General features: G+C 47.5%; 1 protein-coding gene across 4 annotated transcripts in view; it reads right to left on the bottom strand.

Annotated features, from left to right (window-relative positions):
• LOC121005195 (ABC-type organic anion transporter ABCA8-like) overlaps positions 1–24,897 on the bottom strand; it is a 96,252-nt gene that overhangs the window by 4,616 nt on the left and 66,739 nt on the right. For 2 of the 4 annotated variants that reach the window (XM_040437785.1, XM_040437784.1), the window contains exons 25-35: positions 17,848–17,961; positions 17,432–17,548; positions 15,257–15,316; positions 14,063–14,154; positions 11,528–11,645; positions 11,121–11,238; positions 8,941–9,032; positions 7,869–8,047; positions 3,922–3,997; positions 3,375–3,469; positions 3,168–3,287 (exon numbers count right to left, since the gene is read on the bottom strand). In XM_040437785.1, coding sequence (XP_040293719.1) covers positions 3,168–3,287; positions 3,375–3,469; positions 3,922–3,997; positions 7,869–8,047; positions 8,941–9,032; positions 11,121–11,238; positions 11,528–11,645; positions 14,063–14,154; positions 15,257–15,316; positions 17,432–17,548; positions 17,848–17,961 — 1,181 coding nt within the window. Of the gene's footprint in view, positions 1–3,167; positions 3,288–3,374; positions 3,470–3,921; positions 3,998–7,868; positions 8,048–8,940; positions 9,036–11,120; positions 11,239–11,527; positions 11,646–14,062; positions 14,155–15,256; positions 15,317–17,431; positions 17,549–17,847; positions 17,962–24,897 lie in introns of those variants that run through there. The other 2 variants (XM_040437786.1, XR_005779885.1) reach the window with 2 other exon arrangements.

Genomic DNA, 24,897 nt, shown 5'->3' with positions numbered 1-24,897 from the left:
TGCCACTATCATTTTCTTCAAGGTGATGTAATACTAGATTTCACTTTGTATTATAACTCTCACATGTGATGGGTAAATGGACTTTCCATGCCCCAGGATTTAGCTGTAGTGACATTTATGGGATTAGTCTACGCTCTTTGCTGCTTTAGGTCTCTCCATGTGATTTTATTGACCATTATACATATATATTTTCTGGCCTCCTGGTTTTTAGTAGTCCTCCATTATTGCCGCACTGTTCCAGTCATTAGACTGATAGTTTAAATACCCCCATGTGACTTAGAGCCGCCTAAGGGTCCCCCGCTTCATTGTCAGGGGAGAGAAGCATATACCGGCACATCGGAGCGCGTCTGCTTTGTTTTGACTCGCCCTCCTCTACTGATTCGCCGCCTGTGACGGACGGATCCCTATTCAATGAGCGGGAACGGACGGGTGCGTACGGCCATTCTAGCGCCAATAATGCTGCTCACCACACGTGCAGCGTTCACTGCCGGCTCCCACAGTTCCTGACAAAGTGTCTGTTCTATGGACACAAACGCGTGGAGCAGGCTGGGACAGTACAGCTAGTGGTAGCGATATGCTTATGGGATAGTCCACATTAAACTGGCTGTGTCAGGTATATGGACTGATATGTAGCCCTGTTAGCAGTCCATGCACCCAGGCAATTTACACAGATTCCATTAATTCTGTACTGGGTGTTGACTTTAGGTGCATAAGAGCATATAGTCGTGGCCAAAAGTTTTGAGAATGACACAAATATTAGTTTTCACAAAGTTTGCTGCTAAGCTGCTTTTAGATCTTTGTTTCAGTTGTTTCTGTGATGTAGTGAAATATAATTACACGCACTTCATACGTTTCAAAGGCTTTTATCGACAATTACATGACATTTATGCAAAGAGTCAGTATTTGCAGTGTTGGCCCTTCTTTTTCAGGACCTCTGCAATCCGACTGGGCATGCTCTCAATCAACTTCTGGGCCAATTCCTGACTGATAGCAACCCATTCTTTCATAATCACTTCTTGGAGTTTGTCAGAATTAGTGGGTTTTTGTTTGTCCACCCGCCTCTTGAGGATTGACCACAAGTTCTCAATGGGATTAAGATCTGGGGAGTTTCCAGGCCATGGACCCAAAATCTCAACGTTTTGGTCCCCGAGCCACTTAGTTATCACTTTTGCCTTATGGCGCGGTGCTCCATCGTGCTGGAAAATGCATTGTTCTTCACCAAACTGTTGTTGGATTGTTGGAAGAAGTTGCTGTTGGAGGGTGTTTTGGTACCATTCTTTATTCATGGCTGTGTTTTTGGGCAAAATTGTGAGTGAGCCCACTCCCTTGGATGAGAAGCAACCCCACACATGAATGGTCTCAGGATGCTTTACTGTTGGCATGACACAGGACTGATGGTAGCGCTCACCTTTTCTTCTCCGGACAAGCCTTTTTCCAGATGCCCCAAACAATCGGAAAGAGGATTCATCGGAGAATATGACTTTGCCCCAGTCCTCAGCAGTCCATTCACCATACTTTCTGCAGAAGATCAATCTGTCCCTGGTGTTTTTTTTGGAGAGAAGTGGCTTCTTTGCTGCCCTTCTTGACACCAGGCCATCTTCCAAAAGTCTTCGCCTCACTGTGCGTGCAGATGCACTCACACCTGCCTGCTGCCATTCCTGAGCAAGCTCTGCACTGGTGGCACTCCGATCCTGCAGCTGAATCCTCTTTAGGAGACGATCCTGGCGCTTGCTGGACTTTCTTGGACGCCCTGAAGCCTTCTTAACAAGAATTGAACCTCTTTCCTTGAAGTTCTTGATGATCCTATAAATTGTTGATTGAGGTGCAATCTTAGTAGCCACAATATCCTTGCCTGTGAAGCCATTTTTATGCAACGCAATGATGGCTGCACGCGTTTCTTTGCAGGTCACCATGGTTAATAATGGAAGAACAATGATTTCAAGCATCACCCTCCTTTTAACATGTCAAATCTGCCATTTTAACCCAATCAGCCTGACATAATGATCTCCAGCCTTGTGCTCGTCAACATTCTCACCTGAGTTAACAAGACGATTACTGAAATGATCTCAGCAGGTCCTTTAATGACAGCAATGAAATGCAATGGGAAGGTTTTATTGGGATTAAGTTAATTTCCATGGCAAAGAAGGACTATACAATTCATCTGATCACTCTTCATAATATTCTGGAGTATATGCAAATTGCTATTATAAAAACTTAAGCAGCAACTTTTCCAATTTCTAATATTTATGTAATTCTCAAAACTTTTGGCCACGACTGTAGATACAGGATTGGGTGCAGCAACCTTATACCCATTTAACTGGACATATCCATCCTATATTATATTTGGGAACATTGTCCGGTTTCTAGGACTAATTCTAATCACTGAGTCTGTATAATCTCCATATGTCAGACCTCTACCCGGACTAATGTGCCTGGTGTGAGATCGTCAGCATTTTACATTGCATTAGCACCTCTCACTAAGGGCTCATGCACACAAATGTATTTTCTTTCCGTGTCCATTCCGTTTTTTGTTTTTTTTTGCAGACCATATGCGGAACCATTCATTTCAATGGGTCCGCAAAAAAAAACTAAGTTACTCCGTGTGCATTCCATTTCCATATGTCGGTATGTCCGTTCCGCACAAAAATGGAACATGTCCGCATAATGGACAAGGACAGGACTGTTCTATTAGGGGGCCAGCTGTTCCGTTCCGCAAAATACAGAATGCACACGGACGTCATCCGTATTTTTTGCGGACTGCAAATTACGGTTCTATGCATAAGGCCTAAGGCAATCTGCCTGTCTTTGTTAATATAAGAGAGGGAGAAGCCCTATCTTACCTTTACTGATTTTAATCAAAGTTTTTCTTTGCTTTCTGTTTTAACCGTCCATTCAGGCAGTGAACCTTAATCTGCCATTGGAGTGCAACTCCTGCCGTGTCAGCGCCGCCGTGACCGGCCTACGCTCCTCAAGAGCTTCACCCCGTCCCGCTGCTGGTTACAGAAGCACTGCACTGAACTGCTGTCATCTACACTGATACATTGAAATGAGATTCAGCGCCGGACTGTACACTGGACTGAATCCATTCACTGTCAGCAATTAGAGATTTTGAGGAGAGTATCTTCATAATATAATGACTGGAAAAGTCCATGAACCGTTCATGTTACCTGAGCTTGCCGGCAATCATGATGGCGACGCGGTCACACACAGCCTCTGCCTCCTCCATGTAGTGGGTGGTCAGTATGGCCCCCCGATCCTTGTTCTTGAAAGCCGCTCTGATGGCTCGCCTTCAAGGTAAGAAGAAAGATGGCACGGTGGGGTATAAGGAAGCTTAGTGGTAGGAACTCCTGGGCACAGGAGCCATCTTTTCTTACCAGAGACGCTGCTGACCTCTCGGGTCCAGCCCAGTAGAGGGTTCATCCAGGAGCACAATGGTGGGGTTCCCCAGCATACTGATGGCAAAACACACCTGAAATAGAAAGAGACGGATGTCATGCAACAACGCTCGCTTCCAACTGGGCATGAATGAGTCAAGGGGGCGGGGCTAACCAATGATTGGCCGATGAGACCGCCCCCTGGACTCCTACGAGTCCGAACAGTGCAGATATTTCAAAAACTACATGAAGAGATGTATTATTCTATGAGAAAAGATCTGCTCAGCTCCTCCTGCGCTATCAGGACATCTCGTGCGCATTCACCCTACGAAAGGACAAAGTTCAGTAGTGCCTAAGGTTTCATTAGCAGCAAATAATCTGGAGGTAGTCGCCGAGTTGTCAGGCCCCTCCCACACTGCTCCTCAGCAAATAGACGCTGCAGATTTTATCCAAAGGAATATGCTTCCAGAAGACTTTCCATGCATATATGGACGGAGAACTGGTGACACCTGTATGACCGCACCATAAAGATGGCCGACCTGCTCACCTTTCTGGACACTCCAGCAGATAACTTCTTGGCCGGATTTCCCAACTGGTCTTTCAGCTCCAAAGCATCAGTGACGCTGAGATGACGAGAAAGGCGGAGAATGAAGAAACGGAATAAACAATGCACATTTCTAACATGCTTTTCAGGGGCGGACTGGCCATAGACCTTACAGGGAAACTCCCTGGTGGGCCGATGCCCAAGACCCCCTCTCTGCTTCTGGCCGGGTACATAGTGAGCTCTCAGGGGTAATTAATCAGGTACCCGGCCAGCCACCGCACATGTCCTCCTGAATTCAACCGCTCTGGACCACATCTCACCTCCATATTTTAATCAGAGAGAACTGGAGGAGGACAGAAAATAGGATCTATTGATGACCACTGCAGAGGGACAGCTTCTGGGGCGGTATATTCTGCTGCTCTGTGGTATATAGTTCTGATGGGACGGTATTTTGCGCTGTGTATTGCTGACCCCGCCTATTTGTTTTGCCCCGCTTTCTGTCAATTTGACCCCCCTTCCCCCTTCCCTACAACATGGGGCCACTTTTAGGATTTTTTTCCAGGGCTAATTTGTGCTCCCAATCTTCCCCAGATGCTTGGTGTTACAATTCCTCCTTCTACCCCAGATCTCTGCTTGCTGTCATTGAAGCTGCGTCCTGATTGGAAGATAGATTGTCCTCCCTTCTGACTCATGTAGTATCTCGCTCAATGATTTCATGCACACAAGCGTATCTGTCTTCTGTGTCCGATCCGCATTTCTTGCGGATCACCTGTGTAGCCATTCATTTCTACGGGTAAGCATAAAATGCGGGCAGAGCACAGATGTCATCCCTGTGCTGTCCGCATCCGTATGTCCTTCCTGCAACACGTCCTATTGCTGGTGGTCCAATTCCAGTCAATGGGTCTGCAAGATTTGCAGATTGCACACAGAAGCCGTCCATGTGCCATCTGCATTTTGAGGATCCATTGCCTGGAAACTCATGGGACAGCCCCAATTTCCCCCCATTGTTTTTTTTTTTTTTGTGCTGTCCGCAAAAATACAATACAGCCATATTTTGCATATTTATTGGATGCACAACGGACAGAAATAAAGAATCGCGGTCTGTCGTTTGCAAGTCTTAAAGAGACACTGACAGGCCAAATCAGCATATATAGTTAGATATATGACATTACAGGTCTTATAGAGTCTTTTAAAAGCATATAAGTATCCCCCCTGTCCACCTTATAAAGAGCGAAATATAAAGTTTTATAACCTACTTGTCCGGTCAGCAATCTGCCCAAGGGGCGGCGTTTCATGTGAAAATGCGCCCAGCCAGCCTTCCCAACTGCCGTTCTTAAGCCCCGCCCAGCTCATCATTATTCACTTCGCTGGGCGGCGGCTAGAACTCTCCCCAGCCCCGATCCTGCGCATGGGCAATTCAATCCTCTGGGCATCGTTCATGCCCAATCGCCTGCGCCCCGCCGTGGTTAGATCGCGCATGCGTACACACACAGCCTGCCTGCGTCTTGGAGGCAGCTGCAGCCTCAGCTTCAGCCATGCACTTTTCAGAGCAGCGCTTCAGAGCGCTGCTCACTCACATCGTCAAAGGGGTTAATAGTGCGTCCCAGAGGATTGAATTGCCCATGCGCAGGATCGGGACTGGGGAGAGTTCTAGCCGCCGCCCAGCGAAGTGAATAATGATGAGCTGGGCGGGGCTTAAGAACGGCAGTTGGGAAGGCTGGCTGGGCGCATTTTCACATGAAACGCCGCCCCTTGGGCAGATTGCTGACCGCAGAAGCAGGTTATAAAACTTTATATTTCGCTCTTTATAAGGTGGACAGGGGGGATAGTTATATGCTTTTAAAAGACTCTATAAGACCTGTAATGTGATATATCTAACTATATATGCTGATTTGGCCTGTCAGTGTCCCTTTAAAACAGCAACGTTGGTGTGCATGTAGCCTTACTGTGACTTATGGTGCCCTCTAGTGGTCACACACTATATGTTACGGAAGAAAAAAAAAATACAATAGGAAAGAAAAACAAATGAACCAGCACCTCTATAATAAGTAAATTTGGTGCTGGTTCGTTTGTTTTTCTTTCCTATTGTCACTGCCACTAGGGGGGGGTGGCGCCCCCAGCTGGTGAGTTTGAACCGTGCACCACCGCCCATTTACTTTGTGCTTTTAATTAAAAAGATTGTACAGCTGTATTCTACTTTGACCATATAGCAGGCTGACAGCCTGGGAGAGGCATGTGTAGGATATAGTTGGGTGCTACTTTGCCCAGATTGTAGGCTGTAAGCCCAGGAGAGGCATGTTAGAGTAGGCCCCATCTGATGAGAAGCCACCTTGTCGTCCGGTAGATGGGCCCGACATATTTTTGATCAATTATATGCGCAAAGAGCTTCTAACTGCCCTTGTGTGAGATTGTGGATAAACTCTGCCTGTATAATGTTCATGTTTAATTTGTATTGGAGCTGTCATTTGGCATTCCGGGCACTAGAGGCCACTGTTTTGCAGCACACTCTGGGATCTGCATATGTAAAGCAGATGATGACTCATGCTTGCTGCTTCTGAAAACCAGGAAGTGCTGATCTGACATGGTGGAAGCACTGTTCTGTGTGGCGCCTGAAGTAACAGAGACTAGCCTAGGCCTTTATAGTAGTTAGATAGTTGGGGTTATATGTTTTGCTAGGCCTTACTGTACTGGACTGCGGCGCAGTATTTGCAGGCTCTGCTGCGTCCGCCACCGGCTAGGTGTGTCCTCTTTAGCGGCACAGCGCGACTTGCAGGCTCTGCTGTGTGCGCCATCGAGCTAGGCCTGTCCCTCGGACAGGGACGGTGACTGGGCCTGGGGTATAAATTAGTCGGTGTATACTTATATTGTTGTGTTTTCACTATTGTTAAAGTAAAGTTTATGTTCTTGCATATAAAGCTGATGTCAGTGTCGCTTTTCTTGTCTGTGACTTCGCTGTATCCTGGGGAGCCCACCCCAGTACACGGCTTACACTTGCAGTAAGTATGGCCACCAAGCAGCTATTTTTCATTAAGTATTTGCTTATATCATTGTGCAATTGACTAGCCGTGTGCTGTTACCTGTAGTTCTACTATTCACACTATATGTTACTACAGAAAACCGGTGAAAAACACATAACAGAGAACAGTTTATTACGGTATTATCAGGGCCCTGAATGCAGAACACTACAGTATATAAGTGGGTTCTCTGTATGGTAAGGCCCTATTTACATTGCATTAAGCACCACTTACAGTTTCGTTAGGGCTCCATTCACCTGACGAAAGACAAAAGAATATCCAACAGGCTGGTATATGTCTGCGTAACTTTTTTGGACAGAATAATGAAGCTGACTGTGCTTTTTCGTGCAGAGGTAAACCGCAAGAAAAAAAAAAGGATACCACATGGTATATTTTTGTATGAGAATCTATGGGTGACGTATGCCTATAAAGCGACATACATCGGAGCCTTCTGTTTGAGCTGTACGCTGGACAAAGTCCCAACATGTATGTTAGATGGCAGGCTTTAACATGACCTGTACAGAGCCTAAATACCATGTGGATCCTCAGCCCACTGCACACTGACCCATTCATTCCTATGGGACCATGCACGCATGAAGCCTAAGGGCTCTGGCACGCGACCCTGTCCATTTTGCAATCCGCAATCTGCATATCAGCAAAATACGGATGTGGTCTGCGTGCTGTCCTTATTTATTTTTTTTCTTTTACGGACCCAGGCTCTGTGGTCTGTGTGCTTTCTGCATCTGTACGTCTGTTCCACAAAAAGATAGAACATGTCCTATACTTGGCCCCAAAATGCGGACCATGTACCCATTGAAGTCAAAGGGTCTGCACAAAATGCGGGTGCAACACGGATGGTATCCATATTTTGTGGACCTCAAAATACATACAGTTGTGTGCATGAGGCCTAAAGGACATGTGATGGACATGGCTTACCGTCTGATGGCCGTGTTCGCATCTTCATTCCTCAGGCCTTTCACAGCAGCATAAATCTCTAGATGTTCCTTCACGGTCAGGCTAGGCCACAAGGTGCTCATCTGAGGACAATAGCCAAGGAAGGCAGTGCACTCGTCCGTCTTCTGGGACACAGGGGATCCGACCCCGCACAGCTCTACCTGCAGACGGCACAATCAGCGTATGGTACGAGCGGAAATAATGCATCAATATGGAACAAAATACTGACAATACAGAACTGTCTTCCTGGGGACCTCTAGATTTGGGAACCTTCATAATGGAGGAAAGGAATACGACATAAGGGTCCATTTACACGTCCGGAATTTCGTTCCGCATTTTGCGGAACGGAATTGCGGACCCATTCATTTCTTCCGGGTCCACAATTCCGTTCCCCAAAAAAATAGAACATGTACTATTCTTGTCCGCAATTGCATACAAGAATAGGCATATTCTATTAGTGCTGGCGATGTGCGGTCCGCAAAATGAGGAACGCACATTGCCATGTCCGTGTTTTGTGGATCCGCAAAACACGTTACGGACGTGTGAATGGACCTTTAAACACATGAACCCTGCACACTCGCGTTTGGTGCGGATCCGTCATGGATCTGCACAGACGGATCCGCACCGATAATACTACCGCATGCATCCGTTCAGAACGGATCAGTTTGTATTATCTTTAACATTGCCAAAACGGATCAATTGGGGGCGGATCTGTTTTGCATTGTGTCAGTGAAAACGGATCCGTTTGGCTGCAAGCAGCGTTTTGGTGTCCGCCTCCAGAGTGGAATGAAGGTGGAACGGAGGCAAACTGAGCGGATCCTTTTCCATTCAGAATGCATTAGGGCAAAACTGATCCGTTTTTCGACCGCTTGTGAGAGCCCTGAACGGATCTCAGAAACGGAAAGCCAAAACGCCAGTGTGAAAGTAGCCTAACCCGGAACAAGTTGCAGTTGGGGTGATAGATTATAGAATTGCTTGTTTGGTAGCTCCGGTTTTTGTCTTTTCCTCATTTCCACCACATTTCTAATCCTCGCCAGATCTTGAGGATACTCACGTTGCCTGCAGTTGGTTCCTCCTCACCCGTCAGCATGTACACAGATGTGGTTTTCCCTGCTCCATTGGGTCCTAATAGACCAAGCACCTCACCTTGACAGGAAGAGAACTGAAGTTAACGCTGGCCAATAACTCTCATCATCTTACACATCCATAATGGAGTATGCTGCTCCTAGACATTAATATAGAACATGCTGCAGTATTCTTCATCCAGTAGCTGCTGCACAGCTCTAGTATTTTTATCATTGTCCTCTATTACTCAGGTATCATACTGCGTACTGTTTTACTGTCTTACCCATTAAAAACAGATTGTATAATATCAGAAGATGACTAATGAAAAGCGAGGGCAATCAGCCCCTACAGTTAAAAATGGCAGTCCTGTATCCGCCATATAAGTGGAGAGGTGATCAAGCACGTGCACTACCGCTTAGTTCATCTCTATGGGACTACAGTCGTGGCCAAAAGTTTTGAGAATTACATAAATATTGGAAAAGTTGCTGCTTAAGTTTTTATAATAGCAATTTGCAGATACTCCAGAATGTTATGAAGAGTGATCAGATGAATTGCATAGTCCTTCTTTGCCATGAAAATTAACTTAATCCCAAAAAAAAACTTTCCACTGCATTTCATTGCTGTCACTAAAGGACCTGCTGAGATCATTTCAGTAATCGTCTTGTTAACTCAGGTGAGAATGTTGACAAGCACAAGGCTGGAGATCATTATGTCAGGCTGATTGGGTTAAAATGGCAGACTTGACATGTTAAAAGGAGGGTGATGCTTGAAATCATTGTTCTTCCATTGTTAACCATGGTGACCTGCAAAGAAACGCGTGCAGCAATCATTGCGTTGCATAAAAATGGCTTCACAGGCAAGGATATTGTGTCTACTAAGATTGCACCTCAATCAACAATTTATAGGATCATCAAGAACTTCAAGGAAAGAGGTTCAATTCTTGTTAAGAAGGCTTCACGGCGTCCAAGAAAGTCCAGCAAGCGCCAGGATCGTCTCCTAAAGAGGATTCAGCTGCAGGGTCGGAGTGCCACCAGTGCAGAGCTTGCCCAGGAATGGCAGCAGGCAGGTGTGAGCGCATCTGCACGCACAGTGAGGCCAAGACTTTTGGAAGATTGCCTGGTGTCAAGAAGGGCAGCAAAGAAGCCACTTCTCTCCAAAAAAAACATCAGGGACAGATTGATCTTCTGCAGAAAGTATGGTGAATGGACTGCTGAGGACTGGGGCAAAGTCATATTCTCCGATAAAGCCTCTTTCCGATTGTTTGGGGCATCTGGAAAAAGGCTTGTCCGGAGAAGAAAAGGTGAGCGCTACCATCAGTCCTGTGTCATGCCAACAGTAAAGCATCCTGAGACCATTCATGTGTGGGGTTGCTTCTCATCCAAGGGAGTGGGCTCACTCACAATTTTGCCCAAAAACACAGCCATGAATATAGAATGGTACCAAAACACCCTCCAACAGCAACTTCTTCCAACAATCCAACAACAGTTTGGTGAAGAACAATGCATTTTCCAGCACGATGGAGCACCGTGCCATAAGGCAAAAGTGATAACTAAGTGGCTCGGGGACCAAAACGTTGACATTTTGGGTCCATGGCCTGGAAACTCCCCAGATCTTAATCCCATTGAGAACTTGTGGTCAATCCTCAAGAGGCAGGTGGACAAACAAAAACCCCCTAATTCTGACAAACTCCAAGAAGTGATTATGAAAGAATGGGTTGCTATCAGTCAGGAATTGGGCCAGAAGTTGATTGAGAGCATGCCCAGTCGAATTGCAGAGGTCCTGAAAAAGAAGGGCCAACACTGCAAATACTGACTCTTTGCATAAATGTCATGTAATTGTCGATAAAAGCCTTTGAAACGTATGAAGTGCGTGTAATTATATTTCACTACATCACAGAAACAACTGAAACAAAGATCTAAAAGCAGTTTAGCAGCAAACTTTGTGAAAACTATTTGTGTCATTCTCCAAACTTTTGTCCACGACTGTACTGGAGATAGGTGGGCGCTGAACTCCTCTTCAGCAGTCCCGTACAATTTGAATGGTGCACATCCTCGACCACCGCTCCATTCAAAGGCTTTGGGGTCCACTGGTGACCACGATTACTCACTTTAGGGCAACAAGACCATAGAACACTGTAGTTCAACGATGATCGTGAAAAAACAAACAAACCTTTTTTGACGTGAAATGAGATATTTCTTGTGGCCACTTTCCTCTGTTTCTTGAGCAGGGAGCAGCCCGTCCGGACCTTGTATTCTTTGCGCAGGCTGTCCACAAGGATCACCGGCTTCTTAAAAGATAAAGTGAGAAATCATTTGCAGGGCAGGCCTGGTAATTAAAAATCAAGAAAGATGAGGCTATCGGGGCATGATGGGAGTTGTAGTTTTGCAACAGCCACAGGTTGGAGATCTCTGCGCTAGGGCATGTGGACAGGAGTTGAATGGCGGCTTCTGGGCTCAGCTATGGGGAGGGTTCTCACTGCTGGTCCCAGAGGTTCTTGGGTCACCTTTCCTCTCAGTATACACCTGGGGGTGAGGGGTAACATACATTTATCTAGCATGCACTTTATGAATACTTACCTCCTCCGAACATCTAGAAGACAGCAGGGTTTCCACCTTTTCTCTTTCTGCCAAGACATCCTCAGGTCCTTCCAGCGCCTCCGGGTTTTTCTTCAGTTTCGTTTTCTTCCTGTAGGTTCTTAATTGGCCGGAAGAAATCATGATATTATTGTCTGTGGAGAAGAGTCTGCTGACCGGCTTGGTGCCGGCTTCTGCCCACCGCAGATGGGAAAAGACCTACCAACTAGGAGGGGAGCTGCCCAGCGGACTCTTCTCCCCGCGCCTGCCTCTTTTTAAACCTATGGGGCGGATTTGGAGTTTCATACACCAGTCTAAACCTGTTTAAGACCACACCGTTTTCCCGAATTCATGACCAGACACATTTTCGTTCTTAGTTTTTTTTTTTTTTTTTTTGCGTTCGGTTAGGCTATGTTCACATCTCCATTGTGTACTCCAGCAGAGGAACAGCCTGCCGGAGTTCACCGTATCCAGCCTAGCCGGATAATGTCGCACAACGCTGGATCCCCATTGACTAAAATGGGATCCAACTGCTTTCCGGCAGAAATGGCAGCTTTCAGCCCGACAAAAAGTTCTGCATGCAAGACTTTTTGTCTGACCATAAAGTGTCATAACTGCCGGAAAGCGGCCGTATCTCCGTTGGATCCCATTGTAGTCTATAGGGATCCGGTGATGCATGGCCCTATCCAGCTATGCCAGGTATGGTGAATTCCAGCAGGCTGTTCCTCTGTAGGAGTTCACAACGGAGATGTGAACGTAGCCTTAGTCAAATAATTTTTGCATCTTTTTTTCATGATACATGGGGCTTTATTTTTATGTCATTTTTATTCTAGTGTTTTTTATACCTGTAAAAGAAAAAAATACCAGTAGTCTAGTTTTCAGCTTAGGCTACTTTCACACTAGCGTTCGGGTGTCCGCTCGTGCGCACCGTTTGAAGGGGCTCACGAGCGGCCCCGAACGCAGCCGTCTGGCCCCAATGCATTCTCAGTGGAGGCGGATCCACTGAGAATGCATCAGTCTGGCGGCGTTCAGCCTCCGCTCCGCTCAGTGAGCGGACACCTGAACGCTGCTTGCAGCGTTCGGGTGTCCGCCTGGCCGTGCGGAGGCGAGCGGATCCGTCCAGACTTACAATGTAAGTCAATGGGGACGGATCCGCTTGAAGATGACACAATATGGCTCAATCTTCAAGCGGATCCGTTCCCCATTGACTTTCATGGAAGAAAATTTTCTAAGTTTTAATGCAGACGCATCCGTTCTGAACGGATGCGAACGTCTGCATTATCGGAGCGGATCCGTCTGATGAAACATCAGACGGATTCGCTCCGAACGCTAGTGTGAAAGTAGCCTAAGGTATTTTTTTTTTACACATTGTGTCTCGTTTTCCATTACAGTAGCTTTTATATAGGGAATGTACGGTATAGTTTACAGTCATCGCGAGTGGGGCTAGAAGCTTCAGTGTGGGTTAGTAGTGGCAGGTTTTTTGTATATGTACGGTATTTTTAATTCTGATTTATTTTACTTTACACTTTGTGCCCCTCGTAAAGTCATATAAAACTTTTTGGGGGGTCAGGCGTTTTAACATTATATTTTTTTTATCGCCGAATTCCCCGGGACTGACACATTAGCCCCAGTTACAGGGGAAAGATCCAGATCTGCTGAGACCCAGCACCTCCTGCAGTTACCTGCACCTGGTGATCATGCGGCTGCTGGGATGTGAGCAGGAAGCGGCTGCTGGGATGTGGCCGCTTCCAGAAATGAATACACAGCGCTTATTGCGCGCTGTATAAACAGTGATCAGGAAGGTAATAAACCTTCTGTCTTCTCCATAAGAAATCTGTCTGTCACTGACAACCGGCTCCTTGCTCTTGCAGCTGCACAACCTTCTTGCAGCCTTAGGGCTCATGCACACAAACGTTTTTTGCGGGCCGTATTCATTCATATACCATTCATTTCAATGGGTCCGCAAAAGATGCGGACAGCACTCTGTGTGCTGTCCGCATCCGTTGCTCCGTTCCGTGGCCCCACAAAAATGATGGGGCATGTTTTATTCTTGTCCGTTTTGCGGACAAAAATAGGCATTTCTATAATGGGCCTCCTGTTCCGTTCCGCAAATTGCGGAAAGCACACGGGCGGCATCCGTTTTTTGCGGATCCCCAATTTGCGGACTGCAAAAAAGGCACGTTCGTGTGCATGAGCCCTAAGACTGGAGAAGGATGTTCAGAAACATCCTTGCATAGTTATATGTTGACTTGCCGGAGGTTAAAAGTCGTCCAATTGCAGCAAGTAGCTAAAAAAAATTCTGCTGAAGTCAATTGCATTAAACTTTTTACAAGGCACAGACCTATTAAAAAAAATTGGCAAATCTTTAGGCTGTCCTATGTGCAATGTGCAAATTTGTTGATGCCAGACATATGGCACAAGGTTGTTAATAGATTCCTCCGTAGTTCTTGGTAATGAGGGAGTCTGACCGTTTCCCTTCAACTCCTCTGATAGTAATGATAGGTGAATCATCTGGAGGACTATAAGGACTATACGGACCTGAAGACTGGATCTCTCTTGATGGTCTTCTTTCCAAACATCCATTCCAGGAACCACAGAATCCCAAAGAACAAGAAGATTTGTATGAAGGGCTGGAGAAGAAGACACATGGTGAAGATACCGTCACACATGAAATGTAGAACATAGAGGAATGCTGCCTCTGTGATATATCATTTATTACTTGTTATCTATGGAGGTTCTACTCACTGACTGTCAGCAGAGATCTTGAAATAACTGCCCGATCCTGGACAGATGTGAGGAGCCGATACCCATTAGTCTAAGATTGACCCAAATGGCTGATTTCAGCTCAAAATTTTTTAAAAAGTTAACAACAAATGATCTAAGGCTGGCTAGGCACATTAGAAGGCTTACTTCTCCTGACACCTCCATACAGATGAACACTTGGACCAGAGAAGAGGTGAGTAAACCGCTGTCAAACACCTCTGTCCCCTTCAGACTCCTCTGGAAGAAGCTTATCTCCCCGAAAAGAAAAGGATCAGGTGGTTGAAATCCAACATCCTGATCCTTATATCTCCCGACATCTACCCCTGGGAGAGAGCCAAGAGGTCGCTGTACACATTAGATGGTTGACTGGTTCAACCGAAATCCGAAGGTACGATCAACATTTATAGTCCGTGGTAGCGGAATCCATAACGCGATTCTTCGATAACCCGAACCCGAACTTTAGACGCTGAACTTAAAACACAAGTTCGCTCAACACTACTGGTGACGTGTTCACCAAAAGATGAGACTAATAGATGAGTAGTGGAGTAAACCTGAAAATGGACAACTATCGAACATCATATGTTAGTCAGGCCGTACACATATGATGTTCGATAGTTGTCCATTTTCAGGTTTACTCCACTACTCATCCATTAGTCTCATCTTTTGGTGAACACGTCACCAGTAGTGTTGAGCGAACTTGTGTTTTAAGTTCAGCGTCTAAAGTTCGGGTTCGGGTTATCGAAGAATCGCGTTATGGATTCCGCTACCACGGACTAAAACTTGGTCCGTGGTAGCGGAATCCATAACGCGATTTTTCGATAACCCGAACCCGAACTTTAGACGCCGAAGTTAAAACACAAGTTCGCTCAACACTAGTCACCAGTCATTCCAGTACAGCGTCTCACTACACATCTGGCCTGTAGTGTTTCTGCAGGTGAGTCCAAGCTTCACTGCTCAAGGTGTACTCACCACAATGGCAATGAAGTAATCATATTGATTGTTCACATCACTTTCAAATATATTGAACAACTGGAAAGAAAGAGGAAAAAAACCATTACAGTACGTAACCACAGGGCAGATATGCTGCAGATTTTCTACTGTGGGCGAAAAAGTAGCAGCAAAGCGGATGAGATCTTACGAAATCTCATCCACATGCTGCGCTATAACCTGCGACACGGATTTAGAGTCTGCAGCATGGCAATCCATGTAGCGGATTTCCACCACAGTTTTCACCCTTTACAATGCACAGAGTGAACTTCGCAACACAATCTGCAATGAATCAGCATGTACATCATGAAGATGTCTCTGAGGATTTATAACCCGTGGGAACATACCCCTAGGGTAAATGCACATGTTCAGGACACACGTGCGGACAATCCGCACTGAAATCCGCAGGTGTTCACAGGGAAATCCATGCAGTCAATCCGCATCAATTGGTGTGGATTTGAATGCAGATTTGGTGCAGACGGATTTTGCTCTCCCCATTAACGAGAATAGAGAAAATCCGGTCAGGAAAAAAATAAAATAAATTGACATGCTGTGGATTTTAAATCCGCACCGTAGGTCAAAATCCGCATGGAAAAAAATCCACATTGCGTTCAATTTCAAATTCTCATAGAATACAATATACATGACCTATGGTGCAAATTTTCCGCACGCAAATCCGTCCAGAAAATCCGCACGCAATCCTGATCGTGTGCATTTAGCCTTAGGGCCCGTTTACACTGAGTTTTTTTAGTGCTGATTCTGGCACATTTTCCATGCAGATGTAAGAGGCAGCCCTGAATCAACCAGCAGCATTTCCAGCACGTATATCTATGCAGACTGTCATGTTTCCCTCCGGCCACCAGAGGCCACTGTGACTAAACAGGAACCTGAGCTGTGCTGGCCAGAGGCTAAGAAAGAGTTAAGAAGTTTTTCCCGGGCTGTTCCAGAAGTTGCTGAGATAACAGAGAGAGATGGACTGCTGAGAGATAACAGAAAAAGACTGTAGCAGCAGGAGGCTATATTAGCTGAGATTTTCCTGACAGCTGTAGAGCTGCACACAGAGGACTTCACTGTGTATTCCAGAAGAAGTGGGACCGTATGTAGAGACCAGCCGGATCCTTCCTGCCAGAGGTGGAGAGCTGCATCTGCTGTAACCAGAGAGAGAAAGACAGACAAGCAAGCGACCGGACCTGGAGCCAGACTGCATCTTATTGGATCCAAGAGAATCTGCAGAACTGTGAGTGGCACCGGTGCTTATCTGTGATAGGTTATAGAGTCAGGGACTTAGTCAGTGCGCTGTAGAAGCGTCCCCTGGGTAGCAGGGCTAGATAGGAAATTGGTAGTAAGAGTAGCCTGCAAGCTGACTGTTTACTGTTTAGCTTATTCTGTGTCCATGCAAAATCTCATTACCACTGTTGTTGTTTTATGTTCACCTGTTCATACCATTCCTGTCATTGACCCATTGTGCCGCTGGTGCGGTGGTACTGTATTGTTACTCAGGTTTTCCGGCAGTTTCATTTTGCTCCTTAATAAAGCCGGCATTTGCTTCAGTCTCCTTGTCCGCTGTACTGTACTTGAATCCTGCTTTGCGGTCTCTCCCTCCTCTGATCGCTACACAGAATCAGCGCCAAAAAATGTCTCCTGTTAATTTCAATGTGAGCAAAGCAAGGAAAAAAGAAGCCGCACGCCCTTTCTTGGTGCGGAATCCTTGCTGAATCTTTCATTGAAATGAATGGGAAAGTGAATGGGTACACTCCGTATGTATCTGCGTGCTTTTTTGCAAAGATCTGAGCAGAAATGCAGATTTGCATTGAAGTATACAAAAAAATTGCTTATAAACCACACAAAAAACATGCAAAAATGCGCCGAAAAAAAACCTACTTTTAAAATCAGCATGGATTACACGCTGATTTTGAAAGCGTTCTTATGAAAATCTGTGGTGTGAAAACTGGGCCACATAGGACGCATGCATTATGATCCCATAGCTGGTTGAGGATGGATCATAAAGATGTGTCTGGCTGGGTGCAAGGACTGGCACACATACATCTTGGCATTGCCCACTGGACTATCTATGGAGGGCAATCATGGACCGATGGGCTTAGGGCACCTGCTCGACATTAGAATGCAAAAAGGTCTACGAAATCTAATATCGCTTACTATATTCAACAGGATTCTTCCAAGACTACTGCTGGGAAAGAATAAGCTATACAGGATGCCTTCACCCGGAATGTATTTGCTCAACAAGTCCGTGATGGTCAAGGGTATAAAGGAAGACTGAAATAGAGAAGAAGAACGTAAAATGAATGATCGTAGAGCTCATCCCTTCGACCAATGCTTGATCCAGTTTGAATCCCTGGTCATTGCCATACAGGTACAGTCAGCATTATATCAGCGCAGTATACAGCAGCCTCTTGTATGGTCAGCTGGCTGTCATCGACATGAGGCTGTGCTTCTAGAAGCGTGGCCCATAGTGTCACGTAAGCGATATGACATCTAACAGAGGCTTCCGTCTATGCTTGTGGCTTGTATTCTGCTCTCGTGAATCCCCACATGAACGAGGATTGATTACTTACAACCACAAAGAACAAGGACCAGGAGTCAAAATGGGTTTTATTCTTCCCAAAAAGAAAAGCAAATATGTAGACGTAGAAGACCATCGCTGCGCTGTAGGTGATGATGCTGACGACCTGGAAGGATGAGATTACACATATTATACACTGCCATAGACAGCGAATGTTCACCTGTAAGAAGCTTTATATAGCAGATATAGTCTACAGATAAAAAGATGAGTCACTTTGTAAGTGCATTACGTGACTTATCTTGTAAGAAAATCTATTATACTCCAGAGCTGCACTGACTATTCTGCTGATGGAGTCACAGTGTATATACATTATTATTCTGTAGTGATCCTGAGTTACATCCTGTATTATACTCCAGAGCTGCACTCACTATTCTGCTGATGGAGTCACTGTGTATATACATTATTATCCTGTAGTGATCCTGAGTTACATCCTGTATTATACTCCAGAGCTGCACTCACTATTCTGCTGGTGGAGTCACTGTGTACATACATTACATTACTTATCCTGATCCTGAGTTACATCCTGTATTATACTCCAGAGCTGCACTCACTATTCTGCTGGTGGAGTCACTGTGTACATACATTACTTATCCTGTACTGATCCTGAGTTACATCCTGTATTATACTCCAGAGCTGCACTCACTATTCTGCTGGTGCAGTCACTGTGTACATACATTACTTATCCTGTACTGATCCTGAGTTACATCCTGTATTATACTCCAGAGCTGCACTCACTATTCTGCTGGTGCAGTCACTGTGTACATACATTTCATTACTTATCCTGTACTGATCCTGAGTTTTACAGCAAGACACGGAGGCTTCGTATTGCTTTCTCCTTCTTTACTGACCACCAATAGCAGCAAAGAGAAAAAATTTACATACAAGGAACCATAGCAACCAAGGTCCCTCCCCACTGGCCCCTATAATAGGCCGCTCTTCCTCTGTAACTTCCTCTTTCTTTGCTGCTGCCACCAAGTTAAGTAAACCTTCTTCTATGCTTTTGTCATTGATGTTTTGGTGTCTATTGCGCGCTGTATACCCCAGGGTGACTAACCCTGCTTGCTTGCAGCGCTCCCTTTTTGCTTTATGTGTTTGCCTCTTGCTGGGGCGGCTAGTTTAGTTCCCCTGCGCTTATCACCGCGCTGGATTGCTTCCACTGGCGCTTCCCCGCGTCTCCCCCCCTTCACTTCCTTACTCCCTTATCCCAGGGAGGGTTCGCTGCCCTGGCCACTTCATTTGGGCTCATATGGACCTACCGGATCGTTAGTGCGGTTCCCGGAGTTTGGTGGGCGGGTCCTCCGTCCCTTCTAGCCGCCGCACCATCCCTGACGCTTCCGGATCGGTGGGGCCGCGAGATCTCGCGAGATCTCGGCGGCCATCTTGGGATTGGCTGCCGCGATTCGCGGGCTTTCGGGGGCGGAGTTACAGCGTCTCCTGTTTCCTCCAGACATTCGTTCCCTGCACCCGGCACGGTCGGCGGCTCCTGCTCCCTCTGCTAGCCAGCGTCCAGCGCTTCTCCCAGGTGACCTCTGTCCTACCCAGTGGGTTTAATATTAGTCCGGTTTGCACTTTGACCAGGCCATATTGTAGGGATGTCGGTACCTACTCCCCCTCATACTGCCAGTAGGCCCCCCTCCCCCCCTGAGGGATGCAACTCCACTGAGGTGGATGCACAGGCGCTGGCCCTGCAGCGCTCTGTATCGGATGCGATTATGGCAGCCATGGGCTCCATGTCGTCCATACTGTCACAGACCATTACCCAGGCTCTGTCCGTCCCACCTTCTAGTGTACCTTTGCAGGACCCCATTGCCACACCGCAGCCTACCTCTAATGACCCTCCTGCGGCACAGGAGATTTTGACTGGTGCGCATCTTGCCACCCCAGAGACCGTGCTTAGCTCACGGAAAAGGGCCTCTTCCCGCCAGGCAGAACGGGCGCGGACATGGAAATGCGCTAGGGGGCGCAATCACCGGAATTGTCTGACTCTGATTGAGCTTCAGACGAGGAGGCATTTGCGGACATGGATTATGGGGCAGAGGAGGATGTCACCCCCCCCCAGTTCAGGGCCCCTCGGCTTCCGCTACGGCGGCCTCCTCTGCCAAAGATGTGGCGTCCTCTTCCAATGCTACCCGTTCTGAGGTCGTGCTAGACGACTCAGGAGAACCTATGTTCGACCCTGAGTCTTTACATCACCCGCGTTCGGCGGAATGGCTCCCCTCTCCTCATGTGGGGGCTTATTTGGAACATTGGGTGCGTCACTCTCTTACCCGCGAGTCACGTAACAAACTCAGAGCTGAGTGTCCCAGGCCATTGGTACCCAATAAGGTGTGTGACACCCCAATAGTGGATCCCAAGATGGCTCAATTTCTGGCCAAGTCTGGCTGGAACTCAAAAAAGGGCCTGGATTCAGCGCTCCGCAGCTGCCAGGACAAGATTTTAGATGTCCTTGGTCCACTGACCAAGATCTTGGAGATGGCCGAGACAGCTAGGAATGAGGGATCCCCAATAGACCCCGAGGAATTACGGGGCTGGACCCAGAGGGCCATATGCCTTACCGGTAACACCAATACGGCAGTGGCGATTGTGAGGCGCAAGTCTATCTTGTTTAAAATAGACCCGAAGCTGGCTAATTTGGCGCTCACTGAGGCGGGAAAGGAAGCCCAGGGCCTCCTTTTCGGCGAGTCCTTCATTAAGGATATGAGCCGTTTTGTGGGCACCTTTACTGCGCTTGACAAGGCCCAGAGCTCGATGCGCAGAGTATTCCAGGGACGGGTCTCTCATCGGGCCGGCAGTGGTAGGGGCCGCCTGTCCGGCCGTGCTAGTTTCCAGGCCCGTGGAGCGAATAGAGGTTCCGGTGGACAACGTCCATCTTTCCAGGACCAACGCAACCCGTCTCCCTTCTTCGCCTCCAGAGGAAATCAGTGGCGTTCTCGTTCCTTCCGGGGCAACCCCAACCATCGCAGACCCTTGGGTAAGTCTTCCCCAAATTGGGGATTCTATGGTACCTTGTGTAGGGGGCAGACTCCAACTCTTTTCTCATGCTTGGAGTCTCATCACCTCAGACCCGTGGGTCCTGACCACGGTCAAGGGATTTCACATAGAGCTCACGGGGTCTCCCTACCTTATTCCCTCCCCTCCGCTTGTCCCCCTGTCACACCCAGATTGCGCTCTGGTGGACGCGGAGCTGTGCTCCCTCAGACAAAAGCGGGCGATAGAACGAGCGTCCTCTGCACGGGGGACTGTGATCAGCAATATCTTTCTCGTTCAGAAGAAGGGTGGACAGATGAGGCCAGTCATCAATCTTCGCGCGCTGAATGCGGTAGTTCGCTACCGTCATTTCAAAATGGAGGGGATCCACCTTCTTCGGGACTTGTTAGTTCCTGGGGACTGGATGGTAAAGCTGGACCTGAAGGATGCCTACCTGACGGTCCCAGTGGCCACTCATTCCAGGGACTAGCTCCAGTTCAGGTGGAATGGCGAGGTCTGGAGGTTCACCTGTCTGCCATTCGGACTGTCTTCAGCTCCTTGGTGCTTTACCAAGCTGCTGCGTCCAGTCGTGTCATGGTTGAGGACTCGGGGAGTCCGCCTAATCATTTACCTGGACGACATCCTTCTGATGCACGAGTCCAGGGTGGGATTACTAGAACATCTCCAGTGGACGCCGGATTTGCTTTCGGATTCCTCCTCAACATAGAGAAGTCCTGCCTCATCCCGGCTCAGAGGATGGAATTCTTAGGATTCACGGTGGATTCTCTCGCGGAGTCCCTCAGTCTGCCGACGGCAAAGTTGCGGGCGATCCGCAAAGAATTGAGACATGCGCTCCTCATACCCCGTCTCTCATTGCGTCACCTGGCCCGCATCATCGGTCTATTAGCCTCGTCCATTCAGGCGGTGTTTCCAGCCCCGTTACATTACCGTGCGCTCCAGCGACTGAAGATCGCCCATCTTCGGACCGGTGCATCCTTTGCGGATGCGGTGGTTCTGGACTCGGAGGCCCGAGAGGAGTTGAGTTGGTGGATCGCCAATCTGGAGGCGTGGAACGGCAGAGCGATCTTCGGGTTCCTGCCGGAATTGACCATAGAATCGGATGCGAGCCTCCAGGGTTGGGGTGCCCATTGCAATGGTGTATCCACGGGGGGCCCCTGGTCAGCGGAGGAATCCCTCCTGCACATCAATGCGTTGGAGCTCCTGGCGGGATCTTTTGCGGTGAAGAGTTTCTCCAACGGGATCGCCAACGCGTGCATCAAGCTACGGATGGACAATATATCGGCAGTCCAGTATGTCAACCGTTTGGGGGGTACTCGCTCGGCAACTTTGGCTCGTTTGGCCAAAGACTTTTGGTCCTTTTGCCTGTCCAGAGACATCATGGTGCAGGCGGAGTACTTACCGGGGCTGAACAACGTTCAGGCGGATTAGAACTCGCGCTACCTATCGGATGGCAGCGATTGGCAGTTGGATCCTCGGGTCTTCTCAGCAATTTCGGAATTGTGGGGTCCGATGTCTATCGATCTGTTCGCATCGCGGCTGACCAGACAACTCACCCGGTTTTACAGCTGGCGTCCGGACCCGGAGGCATTAGCAGTGGATGCGTTTCTCCAAGATTGGTCGGTATCCCGCCTGTACGGTCTCAGGTCTGGTTCCCCTCGTTGCTGAGGATACTAGTGGAGATTCCTGTTCTTCTCCCGACCCGGTCGGATCTCCTCCGCAACCCTCTGGGTCTACAACATCCCCTTCTACTCGACGGATCCCTGCGGCTGCTGGCATGCCGGATCTCCGGACACCTGGATCGTTCGAGGGAGTTTCGGCAGCAACTCGACAGCTATTGGACAGTGCATGGGCTCCCGGCACTAGGAAGTCGTACCGGGCAGCCTGGAGAACTTGGGCTAACTGGTGCGTGGAACGGGACTTGGATCCCGTTTCGGCACCTGTAACCCACCTGCTAGAATTTCTCACCTCTCTCTTCGAGGCGGGGAAGGCATATCGGACCATTAACCTTTTCAGGTCCGCTATTTCTTCTACCCACGCGGGCTTCGAGGGCGTCGCGGCTGGCCAACATCCTTCGGTTTCTCGCCTCTTAAGGGGGGCTCGTTTGTCTCGTACCCCGCGACCTCGTTTTTCCACAACATGGGACGTTTCCCTAGTCCTTGCCTTCTTGGCCTCCTGGCCCGGGAATTCTGACCTCACACTTAGGCAATTGTCAGCTAAATTGTTGGCGTTATTTTGCCTATTTCGGATGTGAGAGCTCTTGATTACGACGCGCGTTCCTTTACCCCGGAGGGGGTTACTTTCAACATCTCGCGTCGCACCAAGACTAGCATACGTTTCCTACCCCAGTTTTCCTTCCTCCCCGGTCTTATGTCCCGTGGCGTGCCTTAGGGAATACGAATCCAGGACGCTGGCGCATCGGTCTCCGGCCAGCTCTCAGTTGTTAATTTCTATTCGTCATCCTTTTGGACCGGTGTCTAGCCCTACGTTAGCACGCTGGCTTAAATGGGTCATGTCATTAGCGGGTGTTGACACGTCTGTCTTCACGGCCAATTCTGCGCGTGGGGCCTCTGCCACCGCCTTGGCGGTTTCGGGGGCCAGATTGGAGGATGTTATGCATCTGGCTGATTGGTCCAATGTTACCACGTTCAGGGAGTTCTATTTCCGTCCTCCATCTAATTTGTTTGCTTCAATCATAGACGGGCTTTGAACTTGCAATACGAAGCCTCCGTGTCTTGCTGTAAAACTTAATGATTTTCCTATTTCATGACGTAAAGTCATAGTTTTATTAAAGACACGGAGGCGAGTATTGCCCACCCTATTCCCTCCCTTGGGGTTTTCTCACGGTTTTTTGTTGCAGGGGTCATGTATCATTGCCTCTATGTATTATTAACCTTTTAAGTTATTGTGTTTTAGGTTTTATTATCCTAATGTTGTTACATTGCCATTGTATTTCATGTTATTTATTACAATTTTTATTGTTTTCTGTCACTTGTCACCTGTTGAGTCAGTGGTGTAGATGGCTTCCGGACATTCTGTCCTGATATGTTTGTTTCACCTAGGCCTATGGTCTGTTTTATTTTCCAGGATGAAGTCTTTCCGTTACATGATGCCGTGTTACCGGTGGATGTGTTCTACAGTTTAGCCAGGTTGGCTAGTTGATTGCGCTTCATGGGCGGTGGACTTTCCGTTCCAGTTAAAGTTCGGAGTTATCGTTGGGATGTTCGGGATGTCAGCACCAGATGTTCATAGAAAGAGGAAGTTACAGAGGAAGAGCGGCCTATTATAGGGGCCAGTGGGGAGGGACCTTGGTTGCTATGGTTCCTTGTATGTAAATTTTTTTTCTTTGCTGCTATTGGTGGTCAGTAAAGAAGGAGAAAGCAATACTCGCCTCCGTGTCTTTAATAAAACTATGACTTTACGTCATGAAATAGGAAAATCATTAAGTTACATCCTGTATTATACTCCAGAGCTGCACTCACTATTCTGCTGGTGCAGTCACTGTGTACATACATTATATTACTTATCCTGTACTGATCCTGAGTTACATCCTGTATTATACCCCAGAGCTTAACTCACTATTCTGCTGGTGGAGTCACTGTGTACATACATTGCATTATTTATCGTGTACTCAGCCTGAATACATCCTGTATTATACTCCAGAGCTGCACTCACTATTCTGCTGGTAGAGTCACTGTGTACATACATTATATTACTTATCCTGTACTGATCCTGAGTTACATCCTGTATTATACTCGGGAGCTGCACTCACTATTCTGCTGGTGCAGTCACTCTGTACATACATTATATTACTTATCCTGTACTGATCCTGAGTTACATCCTGTATTATACTCCAGAGCTGCATTCACTATTCTGCTGGTGCAGTCACTGTGTACATACATTACATAACTTATCCTGTACTGATCCTGAGTTACATCCTGTATTATACTCCAGAGCTGCATTCACTATTCTGCTGGTGGAGTCACTGTGTACATACATTACTTATCCTGTACTGATCCTGAGTTACATCCTGTATTATACTCCAGAGCTGCACTCA

The sequence above is a fragment of the Bufo bufo genome, chromosome 6 (genome assembly GCF_905171765.1).
Source record: "Bufo bufo chromosome 6, aBufBuf1.1, whole genome shotgun sequence".
NCBI classification, from domain to species: domain Eukaryota; kingdom Metazoa; phylum Chordata; class Amphibia; order Anura; family Bufonidae; genus Bufo; species Bufo bufo.
Note: the sequence above shows the minus strand (reverse complement) of the source record. Positions and strands in the feature narration are given on the sequence as shown.